Here is a 24,151-nt window from a genome sequence, read left to right as displayed (position 1 = left end):
GAACAAGGGCAGATTCCTTCCAATGGCTCTGGAGCTTTCCGCTCTTGGCGAGTGACATGTTGCACATTCTGAAAGGTTAGCAACGTGCCGTTTATCCTGCATTCACTATTATAACGAAGGCGGTGTCTTTCATCTGGCAATACCAGGAACGTGTACGTCATATGCATACAATGTTGTGGCTGATAGGATCTTCTGCGTCAAGGGTGGTGGCTGCCAGGATCATCGAGACCGGCTCGTGCTGGTGCTCCCAGCGTGACTGTACCCAGCTCGTGCTGATGCTCCCAGCGTGACTGTACCCAGCTCGTGCTGATGCTCCCAGCGTGACTGTACCCAGCTCGTGCTGATGCTCCCAGTGTGACTGTACCCAGCTCGTGCTGATGCTCCCAGTGTGACTGTACCCAGCTCGTGCTGATGCTCCCAGCGTGACTGTACCCAGCTCGTGCTGATGCTCCCTGTGTGACTGTACCCAGCTCGTGCTGATGCTCCTAGTGTGACTGTACCCAGCTCGTGCTGATGCTCCCAGTGTGACTGTACCCAGCTCGTGCTGATGCTCCCAGTGTGACTGTACCCAGCTCGTGCTGATGCTCCCAGTGTGACTGTACCCAGCTCGTGCTGATGCTCCCAGTGTGACTGTACCCAGCTCGTGCTGATGCTCCCAGTGTGACTGTACCCAGTTCATGATAAAGATGTCCGCTGCGTTAGATCATCGACTGCTGCATGGTCTGATCTCGCGGGCGTGACGCCTTGCTCTGCTCTCGCGGGCGTGATACCTTGCTCTGCTCTCGCGGGCGTGACGCCGTGCTCTGCTCTCGCGGGCGTGACGCCTTGCTCTGTTCTCGCCAGCGTGATACCTTGCTGTGCTCTCGGGGGCGTGACGCCTTGCTGTGCTCTCGCGGGCGTGATACCTTGCCGTGCTCTCGCGGGCGTGATACCTTGCTGTGGTCTCGCGGGCGTGACGCCTTGCTGTGCTCTCAGCGGGCGATACCTTGCTGTGCTCTCGTGGGCGTGATACCTTGCTGTGCTCTCGCGGGCGTGACGCCTTGCTGTGCTCTCGCGGGCGTGATACCTTGCTGTGCTCTCGCGGGCGTGATACCTTGCTGTGCTCTCGCGGGCGTGACGCCTTGCTGTGCTCTCGCGGGCGTGATACCTTGCTGTGCTCTCGCGGGCGTGACACATTGCGTGGTGCAGCGGAGATGACCGCTGCTGCTCCGCGATCGACCTAAGACCAATGGCTGTTATGCCCGCGCGATGAGCGGCGGGATGGCGCTCCGGCCGCCGGGAAGATCTCTCCTGTTTGGCTGTGCCGATGACAAGGCTCCGTGCTCGATGGTCGGCTCCTCTGTTCGTGTGGTCGGCTTCGGATGCGCTCGCTCCGTCTGGTACACAGCCGTTGACCGGTTACCCCATGGCTCAGGTAGCCAGACCGTCGTTGATTCGGCTACTGGGCTCCTCGTGATACTGGCCCTCCGGTGGGCGCCCCTTAGCCGTCGCTGCGGAGGGATGACAGAGGTCGTCACCTCGTCAGCAGGTGCGCACCGCTCCCCTCTGTAACGCCCACGCGGGCTGCGGTCACTGGACGCCGGCCACATGGCTCCCTCCATCTGCAGGTGCGTGCTGGGCACGTGTGACACAGCTGGTGTCTGGAGCGCCGGCCGCGCCGTCAGGTCTAGCGCCGGCGCCGCCTCCACCGGCAGGTGCGCGTCGGCCCCCGGTGCGCGTCGCCGCCGGCCGCGGCCCAGCTGCCGGCCCGGCGGCCGGCAGCGGCGCGCGTCCCAGTGTCGGCCGCGCGGCTGACTCAGGCCGCCGCCGCGTGCTACCCCAGCTCGCCCGCCGCCGGTGTCGCGCCGGCGGCCTGAGTCACGGGCGTTTCCGGCGCGCGCGGGACTCACGCGGCGCCGCCGGCGCGCTGAAGGCCGTCCGCTCACCTTGCCCGCACTGTCTCATCAGCTCGCTGCCTCACTGCGCCGGCCCGTGACTAAGACTCCGGTGGGATGCGGGCCGGTCGGCCTGTGGTTATCTGATCATCGCCACCTGCTCGGCGCAGCCGTCGTGTCGCTCCGCTGTTCTCCCGATCGTCGTGTCGCTCCGCCGTCCCTCCAGCTGTCGTGTCGCTCCACCAGTCCTCCGACCGTCGTGTCGCTCCGCCTTTCCTCCTCCTGCCGCCGTGTCGCTTGGCCCGTCCGGTCACGGCTGGAGTCTCGGTGATGCCTCGCCTGATGTGGCTGCCCTCTGGCGGTACAAGTGACACGGTAGTACTGCACATCACAGCTCACCTAGGCCTGACAATGCACATCACAGCTCACCTGGGCCTGACAATGCGGGCCATCTCCGAAACAGATCATGATGCAAGCCCGCAAAATCACAGGATCAAGCACCGCCATGAGTTTAGTAGATGCCTCAGTTTTTCGCTATTTGACTTTTTCTCCTCCATGATCCTCACGTCATTGATTTGCTGTGTTGTAATGGAGCATCGATGCTTCTATCGATGCATGCTGCTGCTGCTGCTGCTGTTTGCGTAAGCTTCGCAGTCGCACAAAATTGCTGGCTAAAATAATGGTTTTCCTTTTCGTGCATATAACGGAGACTACTCAAGGGGCAATATGAAAGGTAAATTAAATAGGGTGCTGAATGCTCAGGGCTTTTTTTCCGGCTCCCATACATGCAGCTGTATTATTTGGGCACGTGAAAACAATCTTATATCTGAATGGTTGATAGGCACGAGAGCATGGCCAGAGTGTTGCACGGTTATCTTAGTTCGTTGTACGTGGTGAACCGCGCATTCCGACCATACCCATGCAATAAAAACATTTGCTTTGGATTTCAGGCCTACAGTGCAACCACGTACACGGCAGCCATCTTGACGATGTGTATCTAGACAACACAGACTGAAATGATTACAGCTCGCATGTCATATGGCATAGGTAACCAGCTCGGCTCAAGTGCACCAGCTACCACATATTGATTCATAATCATCACGAACACATCACCCACGATGTTTGCGTGAAGCACGCGCCACCTTTGTGGTGCCCTGAGTCACTATCACCTGTTCGGCAGCCCGCCCAAGAGTGGCATTCACTACAGGCTAATCAGCTTTGGGCGGGGAATTAGGTGGGGAATTGGGTGGGGGACGGGGAGGGTACAGGGAAGCATGGTGCCTGAGGCCCATCTCCACTACGCAGTACCAGCTGCGTATGTTAGAAGTCGTGAACGTCTGTGCAGCGATATCAGTGCTGCGTTCACCACGCCTGTTGATTACTGGTCGGTTGCATGATCACTGACAGCTGAGATGCTGCTGGAGCGGTAAGCAGCTGAGCTCAGATCGGAGAGCGTGAGGTCATCCGGCCTGCAGTTCGGTGGTGACGCGCTCAGCGCTGGGGAGATTAGCCGCCTACAAAACTCTTAAGCGATATCGTGCCTCTCGTCACACTCGACGAAAGATTAGCACGACCTTTGGCAACGCCTTCGCCAGCCCCTTCCCCCCCCCCCCCCCCGCCCGTATCCACACTCTTTACTTGGACGGCAACACGTGGGAAAATCGTGAGCACTTCGCACGCGTTGTCGGAATCACGCTACATTGCAGTGTATTGAATACTGGGTTCTAGGAATTCATAGATTGGTTTTACCTGGCCAATTGGCTGTCTGTGGTGCTATGAGCTCACCGCAGCGCGTTGGATTTTCCCGTAATGCGATGCCCACTACGTTACGTCAGGCGCACGCTGGGCAGATACGGTCAACAGCTGAGTTCGGAACTACGGTCTGAACGCCACACGACCAGCAGCTGAGATCGGAACTACGGTCTGAACGGCACGCGGCCAGCATCTGAGATCGGACCACGGTCTGAACACCACGCGACCACCGGCTGAGATCGGAACTACGGTCTGAACGGCACGCGGCCAGCGGCTGAGATGGGAACAAACGGCCCGTCATTATGATATAGCCCATTGCCGGGACGCGAGCAACTCGCTGAATTCTTTGCGAGTGCACGCAATACGCTGGGAGCACGGTTCCCAGCTGGTACGTTGTGGTGCATTATGTTGGTTGCGTTTCGCGTGTCAATCAGAAGCAGGAGGGGGCCCGGGGCAGCCGACAGGCCTTGTCTCGCGGTGCTGCACCGTTCGGCCGCTGATCTGGGCACGGCTGGTCTGAGGAGCGTTCGTGCATCTTGACACGCTGCGGAAGGCTGTGATTTGACTTGGAGGCATGCAAATCAGCCTTGTCCACCCTCTTTTCTCACTGGGCGATTCATCGTGTACAAATGCCCGTGCCGTGATGGGCATGCTGCTGCGGTCAGCCACGGGCTGGCGTCATAGCCGTCCCGCGCGGGTGTACCGCCTTAGCACCGGCACACACACCCCGACAGCGGCCGGTGTTAGGCCCCGCGCGGGTGTAAGCGCCCGAGCACCGGCACACACACCCCGACAGCGGCCGGTGTTAGGCCCCGCGCGGGTGTACCGCCTTAGCACCGGCATACACACTCCGACAGGGGTCCGGTGTTAGGCCCCGCGCGGGTGTACCGCCCGAGCACCGGTACACACATCCCGACATAGGGCCGGTGTCAGGCCCCGCGTGGGTGTTCCGCCCAAGCACCGGTACACACACCCCGACAGGGGTCCGGTGTTGGGTCCCGCGCGAGGCTCAGCTCGGCAGTGGTGCGAATCCAGCAGGGTCGCAGCTCCCACCCCACCTCTTTCTGTCCCACTTCCTTCATCCCATGACTTTCTGTCCCACCTCGTTCATCCCATGGTCTTCATCTCACGGCTTTCATCCCATGGCTTTGAAATGATGAATCATAACAGGAAAAATGATAAACTAGCCAAACCTACATAAACCCCGTTTGTCTCGCATTGAAAAGTCATCAAGTGCTGGCCGTCGTCTTTGCCACGACCTAGGCATTATTATTTTATGACTTTAATTCGGTCGGTTCGGCGATTGTGAATATAGTAAGCCACAGCAGGGGTCCACGCTCGAAAATTTAAGTGCTCATTTGCTGGTAGCACCAAATGACTATCGAATCCCTTCAGGTACCTTACCTTCAATGCACTATAAAACCCATGCGTGCATAGGCAGTACTACACCGTTACAGTCCATCCGCTCTGAGCCTGGCCGGGGTGGTCGTCCCGGTGGTCGCGCCCGGTCAAGGTCGTCGAAGGTCACGCCCGCGCCGGCCGTCGCGGCCGAGGTGGGTGCCTGCGCGTGACTGACTGTCGCAGTCTGACCTGAAGGCCACAGTCTGACCCGAGGACCGCAGTCTGACCGGAGGGCTCGTGCAGTGCCAAGTCGCTTGTGCGTTGAGCACTGGTAGTTCAAACTCCACTGTGTGTCAGTCGGTGCGCATACGGCTCAAGGAGCATGTGGTCGGTGCGGGACGCCTTAGCCAGATCCAAAGGCACGCTGGACAGAAAGTATTTGAAGGGAGCTTACTAATTCGAGGGCATCTTGGATAAGCATGAATATGAGGTGGCAAGAGTCTAGTTAGTTAGTTACTGAGTTTTTAGGGTGCTTCAACTGCATTGGCTGTTTGCGCCATGAGGTGGCAAGAGTGGCGGCACGTGTTACAAATTTAGGGGCCTGTGTTTCCAAAGGAAGGGTGCGGTTTTTTAGACGTTCGCTAAACATGTAGAACGTCTGCCAGTCACTACAAGGATTTGCTACCCATCCAGGCAACCAACTGATCTTCTTGCTTTTGGACATAAATACACCGGGAAAAGCAGGGGAAGGCAAAGGTTACATGCAAAAGGTCCCCTGCCCAAATGCATCCTCTCGTCTTACATGCGAGATCATTCATGAAGACTGTGGAAGTCATATGAAGGCGACTAGGGCAGCTGTTGTCAGCATAATGTGTCAACCAAAAGCTCCGTAAATTAATACGCGAGGACGCTGGCTCGTTCTGATTCGGATACGATATGGTTCAAGGCTCAAGACCCCCTGGACCTGAAGTTATCTACCGGATCACCGGCCCTACTCCGAGTAGCAGGTGGAACCGCAGCTTTAAACGATGCCAAAAATCAGATATACTCAAATAAGACCGCTGACCAACAAAAACTTCATGCCGAAGGCGGAAACACACATAGTCACATGCATACACATGAACACACGTACGCTCATGCACACATGCATGAACACACGTACGCTCATGCACACATGCACACACACACACACCGGTGCAAATTTTGGGACACGAACAGCGGGATGGGTAAAGGGACTCCATTTTACATGGCCGGTTTGCTCCTGCCCAGGGTAACACACATCGCACATTTTTTTCATCCCCACTCACAAATGCATTTTAAACTGCACCTGAGCATCACCTGACCCGAAACGGACCTACGCTTCAGACCTGAGGGCCGATCTGCAGCAATACTCGCTTCACAGTGTGTCCGGGCTCTGGGTGACGGGACCGGTCACCGCCCCCCCCCCCCCCCCGGTCACCGTTTCGTCCCCCCTCCCCTGTCCGGTCACCGTCCCGCCCCCCCCCCCATCCCCGGTCACCGCGCCCTCCCAGCGTCGTCGCGCTGCCGTCTGGCCGGCCGGCCGACCCGCGCCCGGCGCCGGGCCGGCCGCCCGCACCGCGGATCTTCCGGGCCGGCCGACCGGCGCGGCGGCGGCGGACGCGGCGCCGCTCGCTGCCAACGGTCGGCGCTGCCGACACACAAAATGGCCGCCAATGTTCCCGGAACGCCCCTCTGGAATGTTGACCAGATGGTATCAGCTGGCCGGAGACGGGCCCACGGTCTATTTGCAGGCAGAACAGGACGCCTGCCTGCGTCGGGCCGAGTGATGTTCAGGCGCCATTTGAAATGAGCTTGCAAATGGAGTAGAAAAGTTGGCTTATAAGACGAATTGACAGGGCGCGTTTTCACTGTTGATTGCATGTGCCTTGCATTCAGGTGTCGTGGCAGCGTTAAAAGTGCGAACCGCATTAGACGTAAAATGTGTTTTGAAGTGCACCCTATGCTATCGTTCCTCCGCTCATCTGATAAGTAAGTTCGGCAGTCTGCAAACATTTTTTTCAATTGTTCCTTTCGGACACGTAGCCTACCGGCCGCGCGTGTCGGCGGTCTGTGCCTGTGTTTCTGATGCTTTGGTCCGTCGCATGCTGCCAGGAGGCGGGTGTCGGGTGAGCAGAGAAGTGCAGCAGGCGTGCACTGTACAAAACCGCCCCATACCCGCCAGCTATGCTCATACCGGCAAACTCAGTGAACGTGAGCCCCGGAACTGATAATGTGGCACAGGAGGGGTTAACCTTTCCCTGGTCTCCGAATGGGGCTGTTAATGGGGGGAAAATGAAGCGCAGAGACAATTCAGTGCAAAATCGCACTTAACGGTCAATAGATTTTACGATTTCCAAATGAACAGTGTATGCTGTGTGTCGCCCGAGGGACATGAGAGCATGCTAGAGAGCTGGTCGGGAAAATCCTCATCAATTGTTCCCGTGTGCTTCCATAGGATATCGTTTAACCATCACAAAAGGTGTTATAAGCCGTGGTCTGCTCCCATCTCCCTGTTCCCAGGCCTATGGCTCCATATAAATATAGCACAACGTACATGCATATGCTACTCTCGAAAGTGTGCGTAGCCCTGACGTCCGACCCCAGCGCCAGTGTGTGTAAGCCTGATGTCCGACCCCAGTGTCAGTGTGTGTAAGCCTGACGTCCGACTCCAGTGCCAGTGTGTGTAAGCCTGACGTCCGACCCCAGTGCCAGTGTGTGTAAGCCTGACGTCCGACTCCAGTGCCAGTGTGTGTAGCCCTGACGTCCGACCCCAGTGCCAGTGTGTGTAAGCCTGACGTCCGACCCCAGTGTCAGTGTGTGTAACCCCGACGTCCGACCCCAGTGTCAGTGTGTGTAAGCCTGACGTCCGACCCCAGTGCCAGTGCGTGCAGCCCTGACGTTCGGCCCCAGTGCCAGTGTGTGTAAGCCTGATGTCCGACCCCAGTGCCAGCGTGTGTAGCCCTAATGTTCGACCCCAGTGCCAGCGTGACCCGGCGGCCGGCTCCGGTTACAGACCCGCGCACCTGGACCGTGGAGCACATCCACGCGTGGCTGCGTTGGGCCGAGCGCAAGTTCGAGCTGGCGCCGCTGGACGTGCGGCCGTTTCCGAGCACGGGCCGCCAGCTGTGCGAGCTGAGCCGAGCCCAGCTGGCCGCTCTGGTCGGCACCCGCACCGCCAAGTGTCTGCGCTTCCACCTGCACTCGCTCAAGAAACGCGTGGGCGCCGACTCCGGCAGCGAGGACGAGAGCCCGCCGGCCTCGCCAGCCTCCTCGCCGCTCTCGGCCGAAGGTGGGTGTCGGTTCGGGATAGGGGTGCCCCCTCCCCCTCTCTTCCTGACCTCCGCGGGCGGGAGTCGACCGGCCTCGCCAGCCTCCTCGCCGCTCTCGGCCGAAGGTGGGTGTCGGTTCGGGATAGGGGTGCCCCCTCCCCCTCTCTTCCTGACCTCCGCGGGCGGGAGTCGACCGGCCTCGCCAACCTCCTCGCCGCTCTCGGCCGAAGGTGGGTGTCGGCCGAATGTGGATGCTCGCGAGGTGTCTGTCTTTGTAAGAGGCTAGTTCCGTTAGACTCTATAGCAGTCCCTTGGTCTCTTTGCTGACTGTTTGAGAACTGTTCATGCGAGGATGGTGCCTCTGTGTGAGACCATTACAGAACGTCCGCCTGGCGGTGCCAGTGGCGCCAGGCCGTTGCCTGGCGTGCTGACGGTCACGTCTGTAGAGAAATGCATCAGACCCCACTGACAGGGTCCGTTTCCCCCATGTCCGCACCTCGGGCGACTCAGGCTGTGTGTACGAGCGGCTGTGTGCAGCAGCCCCTGTGTGTCGCCCTCCCCTCCCCGCGCTGGGTCATGGTCTGCAGACCGTATGAGAGATTGAAGAGGTTCACAGAACGCGGGAGGCGATCGGGAGTGAATTACGTCGGCGAGCTCCGTGCTCCCTGGAAGGCGGTGGATTGGAGATTGGATTGGAGAAGTTCACAGAACGCGGGAGGCGTTCGGAAGTGAATTACGTCGGCGAGCTCCGTGCTCCCTGGAAGGCGGCGGATTGGAGATTGGATTGGGGGGTTCACAGAACACGGGAGGCGATCGTAAGTGAATTACGTTGGCGAGCTCCGTGCTCCCTGGAAGGCGGTGGATTGGAGATTGGATTAGAGAGGTTCACAGAACGCGGGAGGCGATCGGAAGTGAATTACGTCGGCGAGCTCCGTGCTCCCTGGAAGGCGGTTGTTACCTAATGCTCTCAGCCATGGACGGAACCACCACTGACGCTGCTTTTAAGCCACGCTGGTTGCCATTTGGGCCCTCCCCAAGTCCCAGTGCCTTTTGAGCAGATTGGGTTGTGGTTGCGTAGTCATCCTACAAAATGACAGCATAACAGATTGGACGCAAGTAACACTTAATGGACGGTTATGCCTGGCTCCCAGATTTCAATTGGTGCTATGGATCGACAACTGTGGGTCTGTTTCGTCCTGTGCGCTCCTGTTATATTCTCTCGTGTTCATCTTTTGGATCGAATTCGTCAGTCAGAGCGAATCATCCGCCACCCAAGGCGATCCTATTTCCCTCCCCTCGATCCAACCGAATGCTCCGCTTAGGTCGTTCTCGTTAAATGAAATCAAGCGCTTCTTGTCATCCTAAATCGTGATATCTCGGGGCGGTTCGATGGCTTTGTTTTGTGTGGATTTTTTCGAGCTTATCTGAGTAAAAGGGCAAAAGATGCATCTGCATTTGTCGCAGAGGCCTAGGTGAAACGAATCTTGCGCATCCGTGTTTTAACTGTTGCAGTCGCATTTCTTTATAAGCTCATAAACTAGCTAGCATATTTTTCATTGGTTACACGAGCGGTCCGGCGCCTTATTCCGGATGGCAGTTTCACCATTCACGGCCAAGCGACGGCACGATCGCGTGCGTCAGCGTGTGTGGGTGTGACTAGCCGCGCGGACGACAATTTTGTTGAGAGGGGTCGAGCCTCGTTAGAAGCTCTCATCAGGGGCCTGGCTGTGAAGAAGCAGGTATGCATCCCCACCATGCCTATTTTTCTGTTCTTGAAGGCTCCAGATGTTGAAATTGATGTGCTCTAGTGAGAAGTGTGAAATTAGGTGCCTTTCGGTGGTGATTTATTTTAACCTGATGATAGGGAAACCGCCTTTACTAATGAAGAGATGAGATCGTGCGCCCACCTCCGGTCCACCCCTGGCTTAGGTAGAGATGAGATCGTGCGCCCACCTCCGGTCCACCCCTGGCTTAGGTAGAGATGAGATCGTGCGCCCACCTCTGACTAAGGTAGAGATGAGATCGTGCGCCCACCTCTGGCTAAGGTAGAGATCAGATCGTGCGCCCACCTCTGGCTAAGGTAGAGATCAGATCGTGCGCTCACCTCTGGCTAAGGTAGAGACGAGATCGTGCGCTCACCTCTGGCTAAGGTAGAGATGAGATCGCGCGCTCACCTCTGGCTAAGGTAGAGATGAGATCGTGCGCTCACCTCTGGCTAAGGTAGAGATGAGATCGTGCGCTCACCTCTGGCTAAGGGAGAGATGAGATCGTGCGCTCACCTCTGGCTAAGGGAGAGACGAGATCGTGCGCTCACCTCTGGTCCACTTCTGTTGGGCACCTCTGCCTATGTCATATGTGGTCACCAAATCGTCTGATGGAATCTGACACTGGGTAAGACATTAGCCGGTACCTTACATTGAATAACATTTTGTGGAGAAGTCCCGTTGGCAGCGTGCGCTGCAGCTCGCAGCGAAAACATGCTTCGATACCCGCGTTCCAAATAAAAACGTCAAACAATGCAGCTGCATCGTATTCATTGTGTGTGTGTGTGTGTGTGTGTGTGTGTGTGTGTGTGTGTGTGTGTGTGTGTGTGTGTGTGTGTGTGTGTGGTGTGTGTGTGTGTGTGTGTGTGTGTGTGTGTGTGTGTGTGTGTGTGTGTGTGTGTGTGTGTGTGTGTGTGTGTGTGTGTGTGTGTGTGTGTGTGTGTGTGTGTGTGTGTGTGTGTGTGTGTGTTTGAAGTGGGCTGTATGTTTGTGGGGGAGTTGATATGTCTTATGTATGGGGTATAAACTACACCAGCTTTTAAAGAGCTCACTAAAGCAGGCCGTGCATCGCATACAGCCGCTGAAGAAACCTAGCTATTGGAGAGACATGCTGCAGGGCAACGAGGTGTCAACATCAGACGAGCGGATTAGCAGAGGGCAGGCCAGATGTGGGGAAAACCAGCGACAGACGAAACATTAGAGGCACCGCTCAACCAGAGAGGCCAGGCCAGATGTGGGGAAAGCCAGCGACAGACGAAACATTAGAGGCACCGCTCAACCAGAGAGCCACCAAGGCCAGATGTGGGGAAAACCGACAGACTAGACACCGTCAACCGGAACAGGCATGATAGGGCACCATCAACAAGAGGCAGGCCAAGAGCCAGATGTGGGAAAACCAGCGACGAAGCGAAAAAAGACCATAGAGAGGCAGACCAATGTGGGAAAACACCACGACGGTCAAAACATTAGAGGTATCACTCAACCAGAGAGGCCAGACCAGATGTGGGAAAAGCAGCGATAGGCGAAACATTGAAGGCACCTCCCAACCTGAGAGGCCAGGCCAGATGTGGGGAAAACCGGCGACAGGCGAAACATGAGAGGCATTGTTCAACCGACTGTGCATTATGGATACCGCTTGCCTAGCAGGTCAAACATTAGAGGTAGTAGACCCGTGCCGTAGACCCGTGCCGTTGACCCGTGCCGTAGACCCGTACCGTAGACCCGTACCGTAGACCCGTGCCGTAGACCCGTACCGTAGACCCGTACCGTAGACCCGTGCCGTAGACCCGTACCGTAGACCCGTACCGTAGACCCGTGCCGTAGACTCGTACCGTAGACCCGTGCCGTAGACCCGTACCGTAGAGCTGTTGATGAGATATGGCGAGCGTGAGCGCCTTTAAAGTGAGCTGGACCTGACAACGGCCGCTGGCACAGGCCGAACAACACAGGTTCTCTTGACGCTGCCTGGCATTATGGACATCGCGTAAAGCAGGCTGGACCTCAGAGGCCCTGTCTGAAGCAGAACGGACGTCGGAGAGATCGTTTGGACGGCCGGGAGCCGGCCACGTGATCCCGGCGATCAAATCTGACTTTACAATGAGGCGGCCGCGGCGCTCAAAGCCGGTGATCGGCGACCGTCGCCCGGTAATGGTCCGCAGGGCGCCTGGCGTCGATATGACTTCCGCCGGGCTCATCGTCGAGCCCGCCGCGGACTCAGCCGGTCCCCGGCCTCTGTCGTCGGGCCCGCCGCGGACCCAGCCGGTCCCCGGCTGCTCTCGTTGGGCCCGCCGCGGACCCAGCCGGTCCCCGGCCTCTGTCGTCGCGCCCGCCGTGGGCCCAGCCGGTCCCCGGCCTCTGTCGTCGGGCCCGCCGTGGGCCCAGCCAGTCCCCGGCCTCTGTCGTTGGGCCCGCCGCGGACCCAGCCGGTCCCCGGCCTCTGTCGTCGAGCCCGCCGCGGACCCAGCCGGTCCCCGGCCGCTGTCGTCGGGCCCGCCGTGGACCCAGCTAGTCCCCGGCCTCTGTCGTCGGGCCCGCCGTGGACCCAGCCGGTCCCCGGCCTCTGTCGTCGAGCCCGCCGTGGGCCCAGCCGGTCCCCGGCCTCTGTCGTTGGGCCCGCCGCGGACCCAGTCGATCCCCGACCTGGGTCGTGGGCCCGCCGCGAACCCAGCCGGTCCCCGGTCTCTGTCGTCGGGCCTGCCGCGGACCCAGTCGATCCCCGACCTGGGTCGTGAGCCCGCCGCGAACCCAGCCGGTCCCCAGCCTCGGTCATTGGGCCCGCCGTGGGCCCAGCCGGTCCCGACTTCGAGCGGCACGCTGCTGCCTCGTTTTGGAGTGCACTGCCCGGTGCTCAGATTCATTGCAGCAGTGAACTGGGCTGAGAATAAGGGGAATATTAGCTACTGAATGGCATCTCGACAAGCCGATTCGTTTATCTCGCAAAGCTCGATAACATAACGCGTGAGTTATGACACGGGGTGTGTCTTAATCTTAAGCTATCGTGCGCACAAGCTTGCTTGAAAAAAAAAGATGATGAGTGCCACCCGAGCCATAACTGGGAGAATGAATAACCGTAGCTATTAAAAGCATGCAGATTTGTGCCGCTCTGTTGTTGTTTAATGAAACCAGGACGATGCATAACGAAACGTTTCACGTACATTTTAAGACACCATGAAGAATAAAACACATGCTATATTTGGGTGCACATAATGCCATTTCCAATTACCTTACCCATACACAAGCTAACGAACCATGTGAAATTCGAAGTTACAACCATATGTGGAGTGAAATCTTGAGTTTAAATCAGTGTACAGACTTACGGCTACAGGCTAACGGCTACGGTTCTGTTAGCTTTCTCCGTTCGTCAGCGGCTGCTCTACGGGCCATTTTATTGCGGTGAATCCATTTTATTGTGTCTGGATTTTTTGTTTGAATTTAGAGAACTTGCAAAGCGAAGCTTTTCGCGTTTGTCCTGAACCCACCACCCCAGTTGCGCCGTTCCATTTCATCGGATAAGTTCAACTCCCGCGTTTTTTTCCATGCAAGACCGTGGATGGCTTTTACGCAACATGGCCACCGTACGTGACGTGCAACGCCACGACCCGGCGCCACGGCCTGATTGGCCCTCTTTAGTCAGTTGTCAGCTGACGTTCCAAGCCAGCGGAGCCAAACAGCGCACTTGTTGTCAGACTCGTGTTCAGTGCCGCTGGATGACGAGTCTAGCACTTTGTCCTAGGTCAAAGAAGTGGGGATTTACGGGGGGCATCCGTATTCTTGACGGCGTTTCTTTTCATGCCAATAGACGTGGTTCTGAAGTCTGGGGACTGTGAGGACGTGTCGCCACTGCGCCGGACCATACGGCCTATGAAAAGAAAGTGCGGACTTTTGGTCTCCTATTCTTATTCAACTGAAGTGAAGTTCAAACGTATATTTTGCGCAATGGTATGGAAATGGATCCAAGTCAAAGTTGTTGCTTTTAGTGTGTCCAAACCTCATAATTGCACATACCTGGGGCCGGGTGGCTATGGCGACGGTTGACCAGTCCAGGCACCCTTTTCTGTCGATATTGCACGCCAGATAAAATCGCCCGCGGACTTTCAATTTGGCATCATCAATGAGAGGAAAGCCTTCGATATTGCAGCGCCCGTCGATAAAGCTCGCACTCCATTGGTGGACCTAGAGTGACGTCACAAAGAAGGCGGCTACCATTGGCTGACGCCGGGCTTTTGTTCCTTCATTACCCTGGCATTCAGATCTAGGTAAGCCTCCGCTCATTCGAAGCTTATCATCGGACTGGCGTCGGAAGTGCCGAAATTGCGGCACCGCGGCGGGGAGGGCAATTTATTGCATTTTTGGCTTCATTAGACTCTGCGACAGTGATTAGAGGGATGGCGGCTGGCGGCGGGGGATATCGGCGCCGGCATATGAGGGGGTCCGGAGATATAAGGGTCAGGAAGCGGTGCGATCCGGGCACTCGAGGGCGTGCCGGGCCGGCGGATGTGGCGCCGCTTCCTCGGGCGGCGCCGCTGACTGGACCGGCCATCCGGGGTTGCTGACAGTCCGCCTCCGGCGTCATATCCTGCCCGTGAGACGCGCTCAGGCTTGACGGCGTGACACGGCGTGAGGGGGTCTGCCCGGTGACCTGTGTGACGCGGACGTGAGCCGCGTGCCTGCGTGACGGCCGGTATGTGGAGTTTCCCGAAGCCGGGCTACTCGCGCTGCGAGATGGACGAGCTGCGCCACCGGCTGCACCACTCGGCTATGCTGTACAGCCACGGTAAGCGCGCCGCCACGTCAGAGCGGGGCGCGCCCCTCGGCAGCCACGGTAAGCGCGCCGCCACGTCAGAGCGGGGCGCGCCCCTCGGCAGCCACGGAGAGCGCGCTCAGACCACCGCGCCTCCGCTGCGTGTCAGCCGCACCAAGCCACTTGGGATGAACGGACTCAGTTGCCGGTATCGCACCTTACTTTTTAAACGCTTTGGCGATATTGTTCGTGACTTAGAAGCATGGTGCACTTAGTTCCGAATGTCAACCTAACCCTAACAACCTGAGGCATCCAAAAAAGTACCGAATGACTTGAAAGTAATCATAGAATGCATGCAATTACAAGCCGGAATAGTTGTGGAAGCGAGGGGAGACGGAAAATTGACGCGTTCCCACTTTAAAGCGTAGCGTTGTCGCCGAGGCGATGTCCCTTTCATGCCTAGGAACGTCCATAGGCCAATACGAAGAGGAAGCTAGCCGCTTTATTGCCTCGCTGCGGTCCGTGTTATCCGAGGGATCGTCTTAGCCGATGTTCTGTTTTTGTACGATGACTTTGTCGTCCGGTGAGTGGTTGTATTCTGCCAGCAATTCCAGGTCCACACAGACAGCTAGCTCACTTTTACAGACAAAGCTATCTTTATCGTATAACATCTACCGTTTCCAGTCAGCTGAGAGAAAGACTTTGCGAATGGTCGCCGTGAGATGATGTATTTAGTAGTTTTAAGGAACTATCCACCATCAAGCCATTAATTCTCTGCTATGTTTGAAGGGAGTCAGCTTTATAGACCCATTTCAAACTCATACGGAACCTGGGCTGGGACCAGGGATGGGGGCGGGTTCCCATTCCCCAGGCCCGGATATTTCGCTGGCTGGGCTGGGGCCAGGGATGGGGGCGGGTTCCCATTCCTCAGGCCCGGATATTTCGTTTTTCACCATAGACGACTCTCAAACAGAAAGTTAAAATGCGGCGTGATGCGTGCCCACTAAGCTTTAGGCCCCTCCCTGAAGGGAATCTCGGCTGCACACCTGTACAAAACTGCAAATAAATGCATGCCGTAATACAACATGCTTAGTTGCTGGGTTTGCACAAGGTACTGGATACCTCGGTACGCGTCCCGTATCATTATACGTGACGTGTACGTCACCAATGCTCTGAAAGGGAAGCTGTATTGGTGAATTACTCCTCTTTGAGCAGGAACGTAGTTCTGTAAAATCGGCTGGGTAGGCTAAGCCATAAATAAAACTGCCCCTTTTCACGTGAGACCCCGTTTGTCAACGAATTAATTTCACTCCCGGTCGCATATGACGCTTCGCCCCCGGTCCGCACCGCTGAAGAGCGTAACGCTGCTGTCTCCGGGACTGATGCTGTGGCAGTGTCGCAGCAATGCATTTCGCAATGCAATATGTTCTTAAAATTTCGACAAAAGTTTGTGCAGCAAATAACTAAAATGCTCACTCTTCAATAGCAACATGAGCGCGTGTGAATAGGTAACGCGTTATACTTTTTAAGTCACGTAAGCTGCTGTGCCTTTCCATATTTTAGGGTTGCTCAGGTATTCTCTGCCGGTGATATCATGTGGCTTAAACGATTATGCCATTCATACGAAGGCTAGATATGCGGCCCCCCCCCCCTTTATTGTTTTTACGTGTTTGTTTTGATTCAACACACCGAGCTCTTTGCCTTCCTATTTTGACACGCCGAGTTTCGAAGCGTACAAATTATATCTGCAATGGTCACATTGCAAGCTTGTGCAAGCAAGCCGAGTCATCCGTAAAACGGCCTCCGGTCCTGATGTATTTCCTCCGGCCCTGGCGTATTCCCTCGTCCTCGTTTGCGTCGGTCGACCCGCTTCCCAAGCCTGGAGGGCCCGCTACACTGTGCGGCTGCCGGTGCGTCTCGCGCCGAGCGGGAGGACGCCGGCGTCACGGCCGCCGTCCGGTGGCGCCGGTGTCTTGCGGTGTCCGTACGGACGAGGCCGGCGCCTGACCTGCCGCGGGCGGCGCCGCTCTCCAGTCGCCGCTCGGCCCAGGCCGGCGCCGCTTCGAGGGCTGGTGGCGCCGGTGACGTATCAGACCTGGGCGGTCGCGGCTGGCGGCAGGTTGGTGGTGGCACGCGGCGCCGGTGACGTAACCGCTGAGACGGTCCCGGCGCCGCAGTCGGCCCGCTTATCTCCGGATGGCGCCAGCCGACGACCTCGTTCCTGACGCGGAGGGCGGCGGCGGCGGCGGCGGCGGCGGCGGTCAGGGCCACGCTCCTGCGGGCACACCTGAGTCACATGCCGCCTCGCAAACCGGCTCGAGCCGAGAACGCCGGCCACCACCTGTTGCGAAAAGTGGCCGTTGTGGCAGAGCCAAATAGTTCAGCAATATGCCAACTGGATGCCTAGAGCGGTGGCGGAGGAACAGCGGTATTGGGCTCCACCTTAGAGGCGCATCAGAGACAGGTCGCCCTATTCGGACACTGACCTCGTGGCTATTGGCCTTGCATAGAAGAAACGTCTCCGAGCCTGTGACATCTTACCCAACTTTTCACCTGCGGCTTGAGCATCGATCACTGGCAACGTCTTTTTTGTGCTCATGTCTTACAACTGGGAGACATTTTCGGTATAACTATCAATTTTGTCGGTGGTTCCCAGTTCTCAGTAGAACTCCCGAATCTTGAAGCAACAGTGGACATCGGCACGGCATCGGTCAGATGAAGAGCATCCATCAAACGTAACCGACTGAACCACACATGATAACTGGGTAAAAACAGGCCTGGCTTCTAGTGTGTGCTATCGGCACTCGTATGTAGTGCAGCCACGATTTTTTTGCCTCCCACATATTTTCCAGAGAGTGAAGGCTGTTGTACGTGCCGTGCGGATCAAATTCTGCAGTGTTTTGTCGGGACTGGCTGCGTCATGGTTTGCTTTACGCAGCCATGACGTTGTATCGTAAAAGAAGGCTGCAGTTAGGAGACTTCATGTGTGATTTATGTTTTGAAGTACTGAAGCATGTTATCCTTTGGTACTACTTATATCGCATGTTAGGTCCTGTTGCATACTTTATATTTATATAGCTCAATACATGACGTTACGGAGCTGTGATCAGGAATTTACGACTGTTCTTCATGTTGAGCATGTGGTTAGCGCTGGTGTGCTTGCTTGGTCTCAGGCCACTCTATACCTGACTGGGCTCTTGTTATATTTATTAAGCGTGTGTACGTGAAAAATGGAGATCATTATTGATCCATTCGCTGTTGAGAAATAGAACACATTGGTATATACCTGTGTCTCCGTGAAAGAGACGTTTGTGCGGTGCATACTGCACGATATTTATCATTCGGTGTTGACGGAATATCGCGGACCAATGTACGTGCACGTAAGTTCGTTCGGCTGCTGTTTACGACAGCGGCACTACATAACGATACTATGCAATCTTACCCCATCCCCGCCAGCAAACACGAGCTTCATCGACCCGCCCTTTTGAGCATGCGCTGTTACGCATGCACCCGTACCGGGAAATCTGGTTAGCTTGAGGGCAAAACCCGACCCCGGCCGGAGGCCGTTTCGGCTGCTTTTCGGGGAATCGGGCTCCCTTTCGATGTCTGTGCCGGCGGGCGGGCGGACCGGGCGGTGCAGTCTGACTCTCCAGGCGCCGGCCATCTGGCGGACGCCAACGGAACTGATTTCGGCTGGCCCGGGCCCGGCGGTCGACCATTGCCTGATCATTATGGTCGACCATTGCCTGATCATTATGGTCGGACGGTAGTGCGATATGTAGCTGCAGACGGCGCTTAACATTAACGCATCGGTGACTGCCAGGAGTGGCAGTATGTATCGGCCAATCCTCTGCCCCGTTGTGCAACCAAATGTCTGCTGCAATCGTGCACCGTAACCCGCCGTCACCAAAACGACATATAAAGCATTAAATGTCACGCCTCATTGACCAGTACCCTTTTACTATTTAGGTGGGGGTCTGACATGAACGACCCTTTCCAACTGTCAACAAGTCATGATATTTTATGAACATGAGAACTGTCGCCGGCTACGTGGATGTCTTTCAAAGAGATTTTCGCCAGATGCCTATCGCATAACCCCATCACCTGGATTGGCTAGGGAAAGCGAAGAAAGCATCTCAACCATGCAAAGTTCTGCGATAGCCCGCGTGGCTCTGGCCACAGTTTCCTGCAGCCCTTTCTACGGTGCATTACTGGTCTTATTGAGCTCTCACTGTATGGCTAACATAAAAACAGGTGCAAGCTTTGCAAACATAGAGTTTACGAAAAAGTTTTGGAGTGAAGCATGTGGGATGTTGCAGCATCTTCTCGTAATCCATTCGCTGACCCGGAAGTGCGCTCGTTTGCTATGATAATTTTGCCAGTTTTGGCTGTAACTTGGGAGACGAAGGCCGGGGAGCGGTGCTCCTATGGGGTTCTGTAAGTGTCAAGTAACGATGCTCTTCGTCATGCCGGGGTTTTAGCCATGATCTTACTGCCAAAGATATAGGGCAGCAGTGATCATAAATCAGCTGCTCGTGATCTTACTGTCAAAGACATAGGGCGGCAGTGATCATAAGTTAGCTGCTCGTGATCTTACTGTCAAAGACATAGGGCAGCAGTGATCACACATCAACTGCTCGTGATCTTACCGTCAAAGACATAGGGCAGCAGTGATCATGCATCAGCTGCTCGCGATCTTACTGTCAAAGACATAGGGCAGCAGTGATCATACATTAGCTCCTCGTGATCTTACTGTCAAAGACATAGGGCAGCGGTGATCACACATCAGATGCTCGTGATCTATCAGCGGTGCTGTGACCAGCGGGACGCTAAGACAGCATTCTGCGACCCTGTAAGCCTGTGAAAATCGCAACGTGAAAATTTGTTTCATTTCTGGTGTTGAACTTCCCTTCCAATTTCTCCTTCTGTTTGATATTCTGTTGTTGGGGGTCAGCTTGTTGGGAATCATTACATTGACAGTGCAGTACAGTCCAGTATCTTCGCAAAGTAAGCTGGGGGCTCCGAAGGGAAGGATTTGGCAAACGCACCTTAAAAATACGCGAAGACGAATTTCTCTCCGTATTCTGCCTCATTTATTTTTAAAGCGGGGTTGAAATTCGGAGCCTCTGCTCCCCCCCCCCCCCCATCTCCCCTCTTCCCAAATGAATAGAATACTATGCCCCTGGGCCAGAGTTTGCTTTAGCTTAGACACTAAGAGTAAACTTATAAGTTTTCTGCCCTTTAATTCGTCTGGCTGGTCGTGACTAGATTTGTATTTGGTGTCCATCATGTCTGCTTTCCTACTTGGATACGAGGTGCTTCAGATATGAACATAGCGGGTCTTCGGTCCGTCCAGCCCTGACTGGGTCCTTGTTTCAGACGTGGACACGCTGCGCCGGTCCGGGTGGGCGAGGCTGCCAGACGCGGTCGCTTCCGGGGCATTTCCCGGCGCCAAGCCCGGTGACCACAGGGCTGCTGCGATGGGTGAGAACATTACTCAGTTAGAACACGCGTGATTTATGAGAAAGACCGCCTAAGTGCCGTGCGAGCGCACCAGCTCATCGGACCCGCAGAGCCAGCCACGAGGGCGCCTCGGCGAACGTTGACGTGGCCGGCGCGGGTCGGGTCCGCATTCCAGAGATCACGGCCACCGTTTGCCGCGTCATCTCGGCCGTGACGTAACCAATTGGACGTCGCCATGTTTAGCGTCTTTCAACGCGGCGTCCATGGCGTCTGGCAACACAGCAATCACTCCGACTGATTTCTGGTGCATGGTGTCTCCCCTTCCCAGCGTGAGCACATGCCGGCACACTGGCTGGTGAGGCCAATGTTGTTGGATCGAGTGCTTATGGTTGGCGGAGCACATTCAGCCACCAGCACAGTTCACTAAAACTAGTGTATAGTTACTGGAGTCGCTACCAAACCAAAGGAACCAGCTGTTCTGAATGGTAACTGTCAGTCAGTCTTCATTCATTAGATGCAGGGGCGTAGTTTCCCTATTCAGTTGGGAGGTTAGGGTACGATATCAGCTTAAGAATCACATGAAACGTGATATGGTTCGATTTGTGGTCACCTGTATTCATTCTGGAATCTGAGTTCATTTCATCTGCCCCACACATTTGCGTCGGAAAGAGGGTGGGCTGGAAGAAGTGTTGTGTTGTCCTCATTCAGAGACGCAATCAGCCCCAGGGCTGTGAGTCTGAGTCTAGGGAAATGGCTCATTGAAGCCGAATTAGATACCAGTCCGCTTCGAAGTCATTTTGACCTTTCAAATGTTACCAGATCCGTTCGCCTGAAGCGACGGCGTGCCCGCTGGAGGTGATGACATTTCTATGGTGTGTCATTGTTAGCGTGATGCAAGACATTGCGGTGCATGTCACGGACTGTCGTCAACAGCGCGTCGATGATAAGTTCAGGTGGCGGGCGAGCAGCCACCGACGACGTGACCTCGGTTTCTTACATTTGTGCTGCACTTGCGAGACTTCGTGCGGAGAGCAATATCACGAATATGTACCTTCCAACAAGTCGCACTTATTATATATGGTTAATTACATTCGGCGCATTTCAATGAGTGCCTCACAACTTGCTACTCCCGGCCTCTCTCAGCTTTCTGAACGGAGTGATCGATGGAAGGACGGGGCAGCCCTTGGCCAGCGTCTAAATGAATTCGATGTGGGTGCAGGCCCGAACGTCGTGAACGCCCGCGAGGTGAACAGTAGTGACCGTGTCCGCCCGCGCGCCGCAGGTCAGCAGGAGGCGAGGACCGAGTGCCTGCGGCTGGCCGGCCAGACGTCTGGCCAGATCCAGCTGTGGCAGTTCCTGCTGGAGCTGCTCGGCGACCCGGCGCAGCATGCCAGCTGTATCGTCTGGGAGGGCCGCGACGGCGAGTTCAAGCTTACCAACCCGGACGAGGTGGCGCGCAAGTGGGGCGAGCGCAAGAGCAAGCCCAACATGAACTACGACAAACTCAGCCGAGCGCTCAGGTGCGGCGGCGGAGCTCAGTGCCGGCGGCGCTGCAGTCTCAGTGGCGCTGGCGGACCGGCTGCCCCATGACGTGTTCGTCCGACGGTCAGCGTCAGACGTGGTGTTCTACGAACCGCGCGGCCTTTCGCATGATTCCAAGCTTACACTGCGTCGAATGCGTCTCCCTCGGAGGCTAGACGTGACCTCCAGTCTGGTCATTCAGTAGAGCAACCGTCGCAAATGAACCACTGTGTCGGTTGAAGCGTTGTCAGTTTCGGTTCAGTCGGTGCCTCGTAGCTCACACCAGTTCTCACGGATGGCTCGGTTTCATTTCAGGTATTACTACGATAAGAATATGATGACCAAAGTGCACGGAAAGCGGTACGCTTACAAGTTTGACTTCGTGGCGCTGTACCAGGCCATTCAGAGCCAGAGCAGCAGCGAGAGCAGCACGTACAAGTACCCCGGCGAGCTGACGTTCCTGTCGCCGCAGGTGACGCCGCTCATGTCGAGCTCGGCCACACTCGGCTCGACATCGGCCTACTGCGCCCAGGCGCCGGCCCCCGGTGGTCCCCTGTACGCGCCGCTCTCCCCCCGGCCCCCATACACGTGAGCGGCGGCCGGCCACCGGCGCCCGCCTGTGCACCGCCCGTTCGCCCCGGTCTCCCGACGGTGGGGCCTCGCCGCTCCCGCTCCGGCCTCCCAACGGTGGGGCCTCGCCGCTCCCGCTCCGGCCTCCCGACAGTGGGGCGCCGCCGCTCTTGCTCCAGCCTCCCGACAGTGGGGCGCAGCCGCTCTCGCTCCAGCCTCCCGACAGTGGGCGCAGCCGCTCCCGCTCCAGCCCCCCGACAGTGGGGCGCCGCCGCTCCGGGTCCCCTCCAAGCGCTGCCGCGAATCCAGAGGATGTTCCGGGGGACGAGGACAGCGCGTGCGACGGTCCAGGCTGGTTGCGCGTCGGAGCTGTCTGGAGGGCGAGCGTTGCCTAGCTCAGGGCTCTCGGGGCGAATGCTGCGGGCGGAGGCGGACGCGACTGGTAGGAGGCAGGAGGATAACTGTGATGACTGAGGTGCTCTGCATGTAAGAGTGAGTGATTTATAGGTACCGGTGGCTGGCGTCAAGTGTGAAAATGGCGAAGGAATGTATTTATTGCGTTTGAGATAACTGTGTTGACTGGTACTGTGTTTCGATGCCTCCATCTGCTAATCGATTTCGTTGGGAGTCTCAAGCGCTGACCACCGCTCGACGCGATTCACCATTTCTTTATATAAGAGCGTTTGGAATATTGTTATTTTTGCCCCTGTGGTTTGGGATGAGTACAACGTGGGACGGCGCAGTATTTCGTAATCATTTTGCCTACATTGGATTTTAGTACCACTACCACTGTGCACTTTTTTAAAAGGATACTCATTTTCGTGCTGTGCTTTATTTGCAGCAATGGTACAACAATATTGGCCAATTGTGCAACTAGCAGTGAAGTGAACGGCCATTTTCACTCCATGTTTTCCAAACTTTTTCACCCAGCCTGCAAAACCATGCAGTGGTGGCCTGATGAGTAAATCGACTGGCTAAAGAACGCGCTGAAATTGACGATGTTCAGCAATGTTTTGTAAAAAAAATACGAAAATTTATATTTTTACATTGTTTTTAGTAGCCACATGCGATCCAACTACCACCTTGCCGCAGCATGTTCACGTCAGCAATTCTGGTACTAAACCCGTATAATATAACAAAAGCAACAATGCAAGATACCTGTTGGACTACTCTACCCGACCAATGCGTGTGTTGCATCGCGCTCATAGGATGAAATCATGATAAGTCAAACAGGAGTAGGCTCATTAGGGGGAGTATTATCGTGCACAAAACAGGCACCGTCGGCCTCTTCAGCCCTTGTTCGGCACCGACTGAAGTTATGAATCATGGCCAAATGCGGTCACCCCCGGCGCCGCTCCGATGAGGAACACTTACAGCTGTTAGCAAGAATTTCCACTCATGCCGTCTCAAGAAATGCCACCGTGGCGTCAAGTTCTTGTACCAAGGCATTACCACCCGTGCACATGTCAGATATTAAATGTTTTCCTCTGAAATCATGAAACTTCGGAAGCATAAAGCGCGTTGCCAACGGCAATCTCATCAGCGTTCACCCCTAATGCTGACAGCGAGCTGGAGCTTATTGTGCGGCCTCCTGGTATCGGGGGCCGAGGTATGATCTCCCGGGTGGCAGGCGTCCGCGGCTGGCTTCTGCGCCCGCTCCGACGTCTGGTGTGGCGCCTGCGGCGCCACACCAGACTCGTTTTGTGGCGCCGCAGGCGCCACCTATCGCCTTATATGGCAGGCCCATTCCGTCTTACTCAGCGCGGCTTCCGCGGAACTCGCGATCACATCCCTAGCCGCGAGGACAAGGGGGGGGGGGGATGCGACAGCTCACCG

At 56.3% G+C, this 24,151-nt stretch overlaps 2 protein-coding genes across 2 annotated transcripts; both read left to right on the top strand.

Moving 5' to 3' along the window:
- Window positions 1–7,952: 7,952 nt before the first annotated feature.
- Window positions 7,953–12,199, top strand: LOC119094185 (DNA-binding protein D-ETS-6-like). The gene is made up of 2 exons (XM_037217259.1): window positions 7,953–8,277; window positions 12,180–12,199. The coding sequence occupies exons 1-2, from the start codon at window positions 7,953–7,955 to the stop codon at window positions 12,197–12,199; spliced, it is 345 nt and encodes a 114-aa protein (XP_037073154.1).
- Window positions 12,200–14,456: 2,257 nt separating this feature from the next.
- On the top strand, window positions 14,457–24,112 carry LOC119093158 (ETS domain-containing transcription factor ets-5). Its single transcript, XM_037216065.1, has 4 exons — window positions 14,457–14,794; window positions 20,141–20,245; window positions 21,507–21,744; window positions 22,061–24,112. The coding sequence occupies exons 1-4, from the start codon at window positions 14,704–14,706 to the stop codon at window positions 22,335–22,337; spliced, it is 711 nt and encodes a 236-aa protein (XP_037071960.1). The 5' UTR covers window positions 14,457–14,703; the 3' UTR covers window positions 22,338–24,112.
- Window positions 24,113–24,151: the final 39 nt, after the last annotated feature.

The sequence above is a fragment of the Pollicipes pollicipes genome, unplaced genomic scaffold, assembly GCF_011947565.3.
Source record: "Pollicipes pollicipes isolate AB1234 unplaced genomic scaffold, Ppol_2.1 Scaffold_4002;HRSCAF=4701_pilon_pilon_pilon, whole genome shotgun sequence".
Classification (NCBI taxonomy): domain Eukaryota; kingdom Metazoa; phylum Arthropoda; class Thecostraca; order Pollicipedomorpha; family Pollicipedidae; genus Pollicipes; species Pollicipes pollicipes.
The sequence above is the reverse complement of the archived record's forward strand: the minus strand, read 5'-3'. Positions and strand labels throughout refer to the sequence as shown.

What these genes read in the sequence shown, in the direction of transcription:
- LOC119094185 (XM_037217259.1), top strand. Translation starts at nt 7,953, where the DNA reads ATGTTCGACCCCAGTGCCAGCGTGACCCGGCGGCCGGCTCCGGTTACA. An exon ending in CTCGCCGCTCTCGGCCGAAG is followed by an intron (nt 8,278 to 12,179) that starts GTGGGTGTCGGT and finishes AATGGTCCGCAG; the next exon opens with GGCGCCTGGCGTCGATATGA.
- LOC119093158 (XM_037216065.1), top strand. Translation starts at nt 14,704, where the DNA reads ATGTGGAGTTTCCCGAAGCCGGGCTACTCGCGCTGCGAGATGGACGAG. An exon ending in CCACAGGGCTGCTGCGATGG is followed by an intron (nt 20,246 to 21,506) that starts GTGAGAACATTA and finishes CGCGCGCCGCAG; the next exon opens with GTCAGCAGGAGGCGAGGACC. An exon ending in AAACTCAGCCGAGCGCTCAG is followed by an intron (nt 21,745 to 22,060) that starts GTGCGGCGGCGG and finishes GTTTCATTTCAG; the next exon opens with GTATTACTACGATAAGAATA.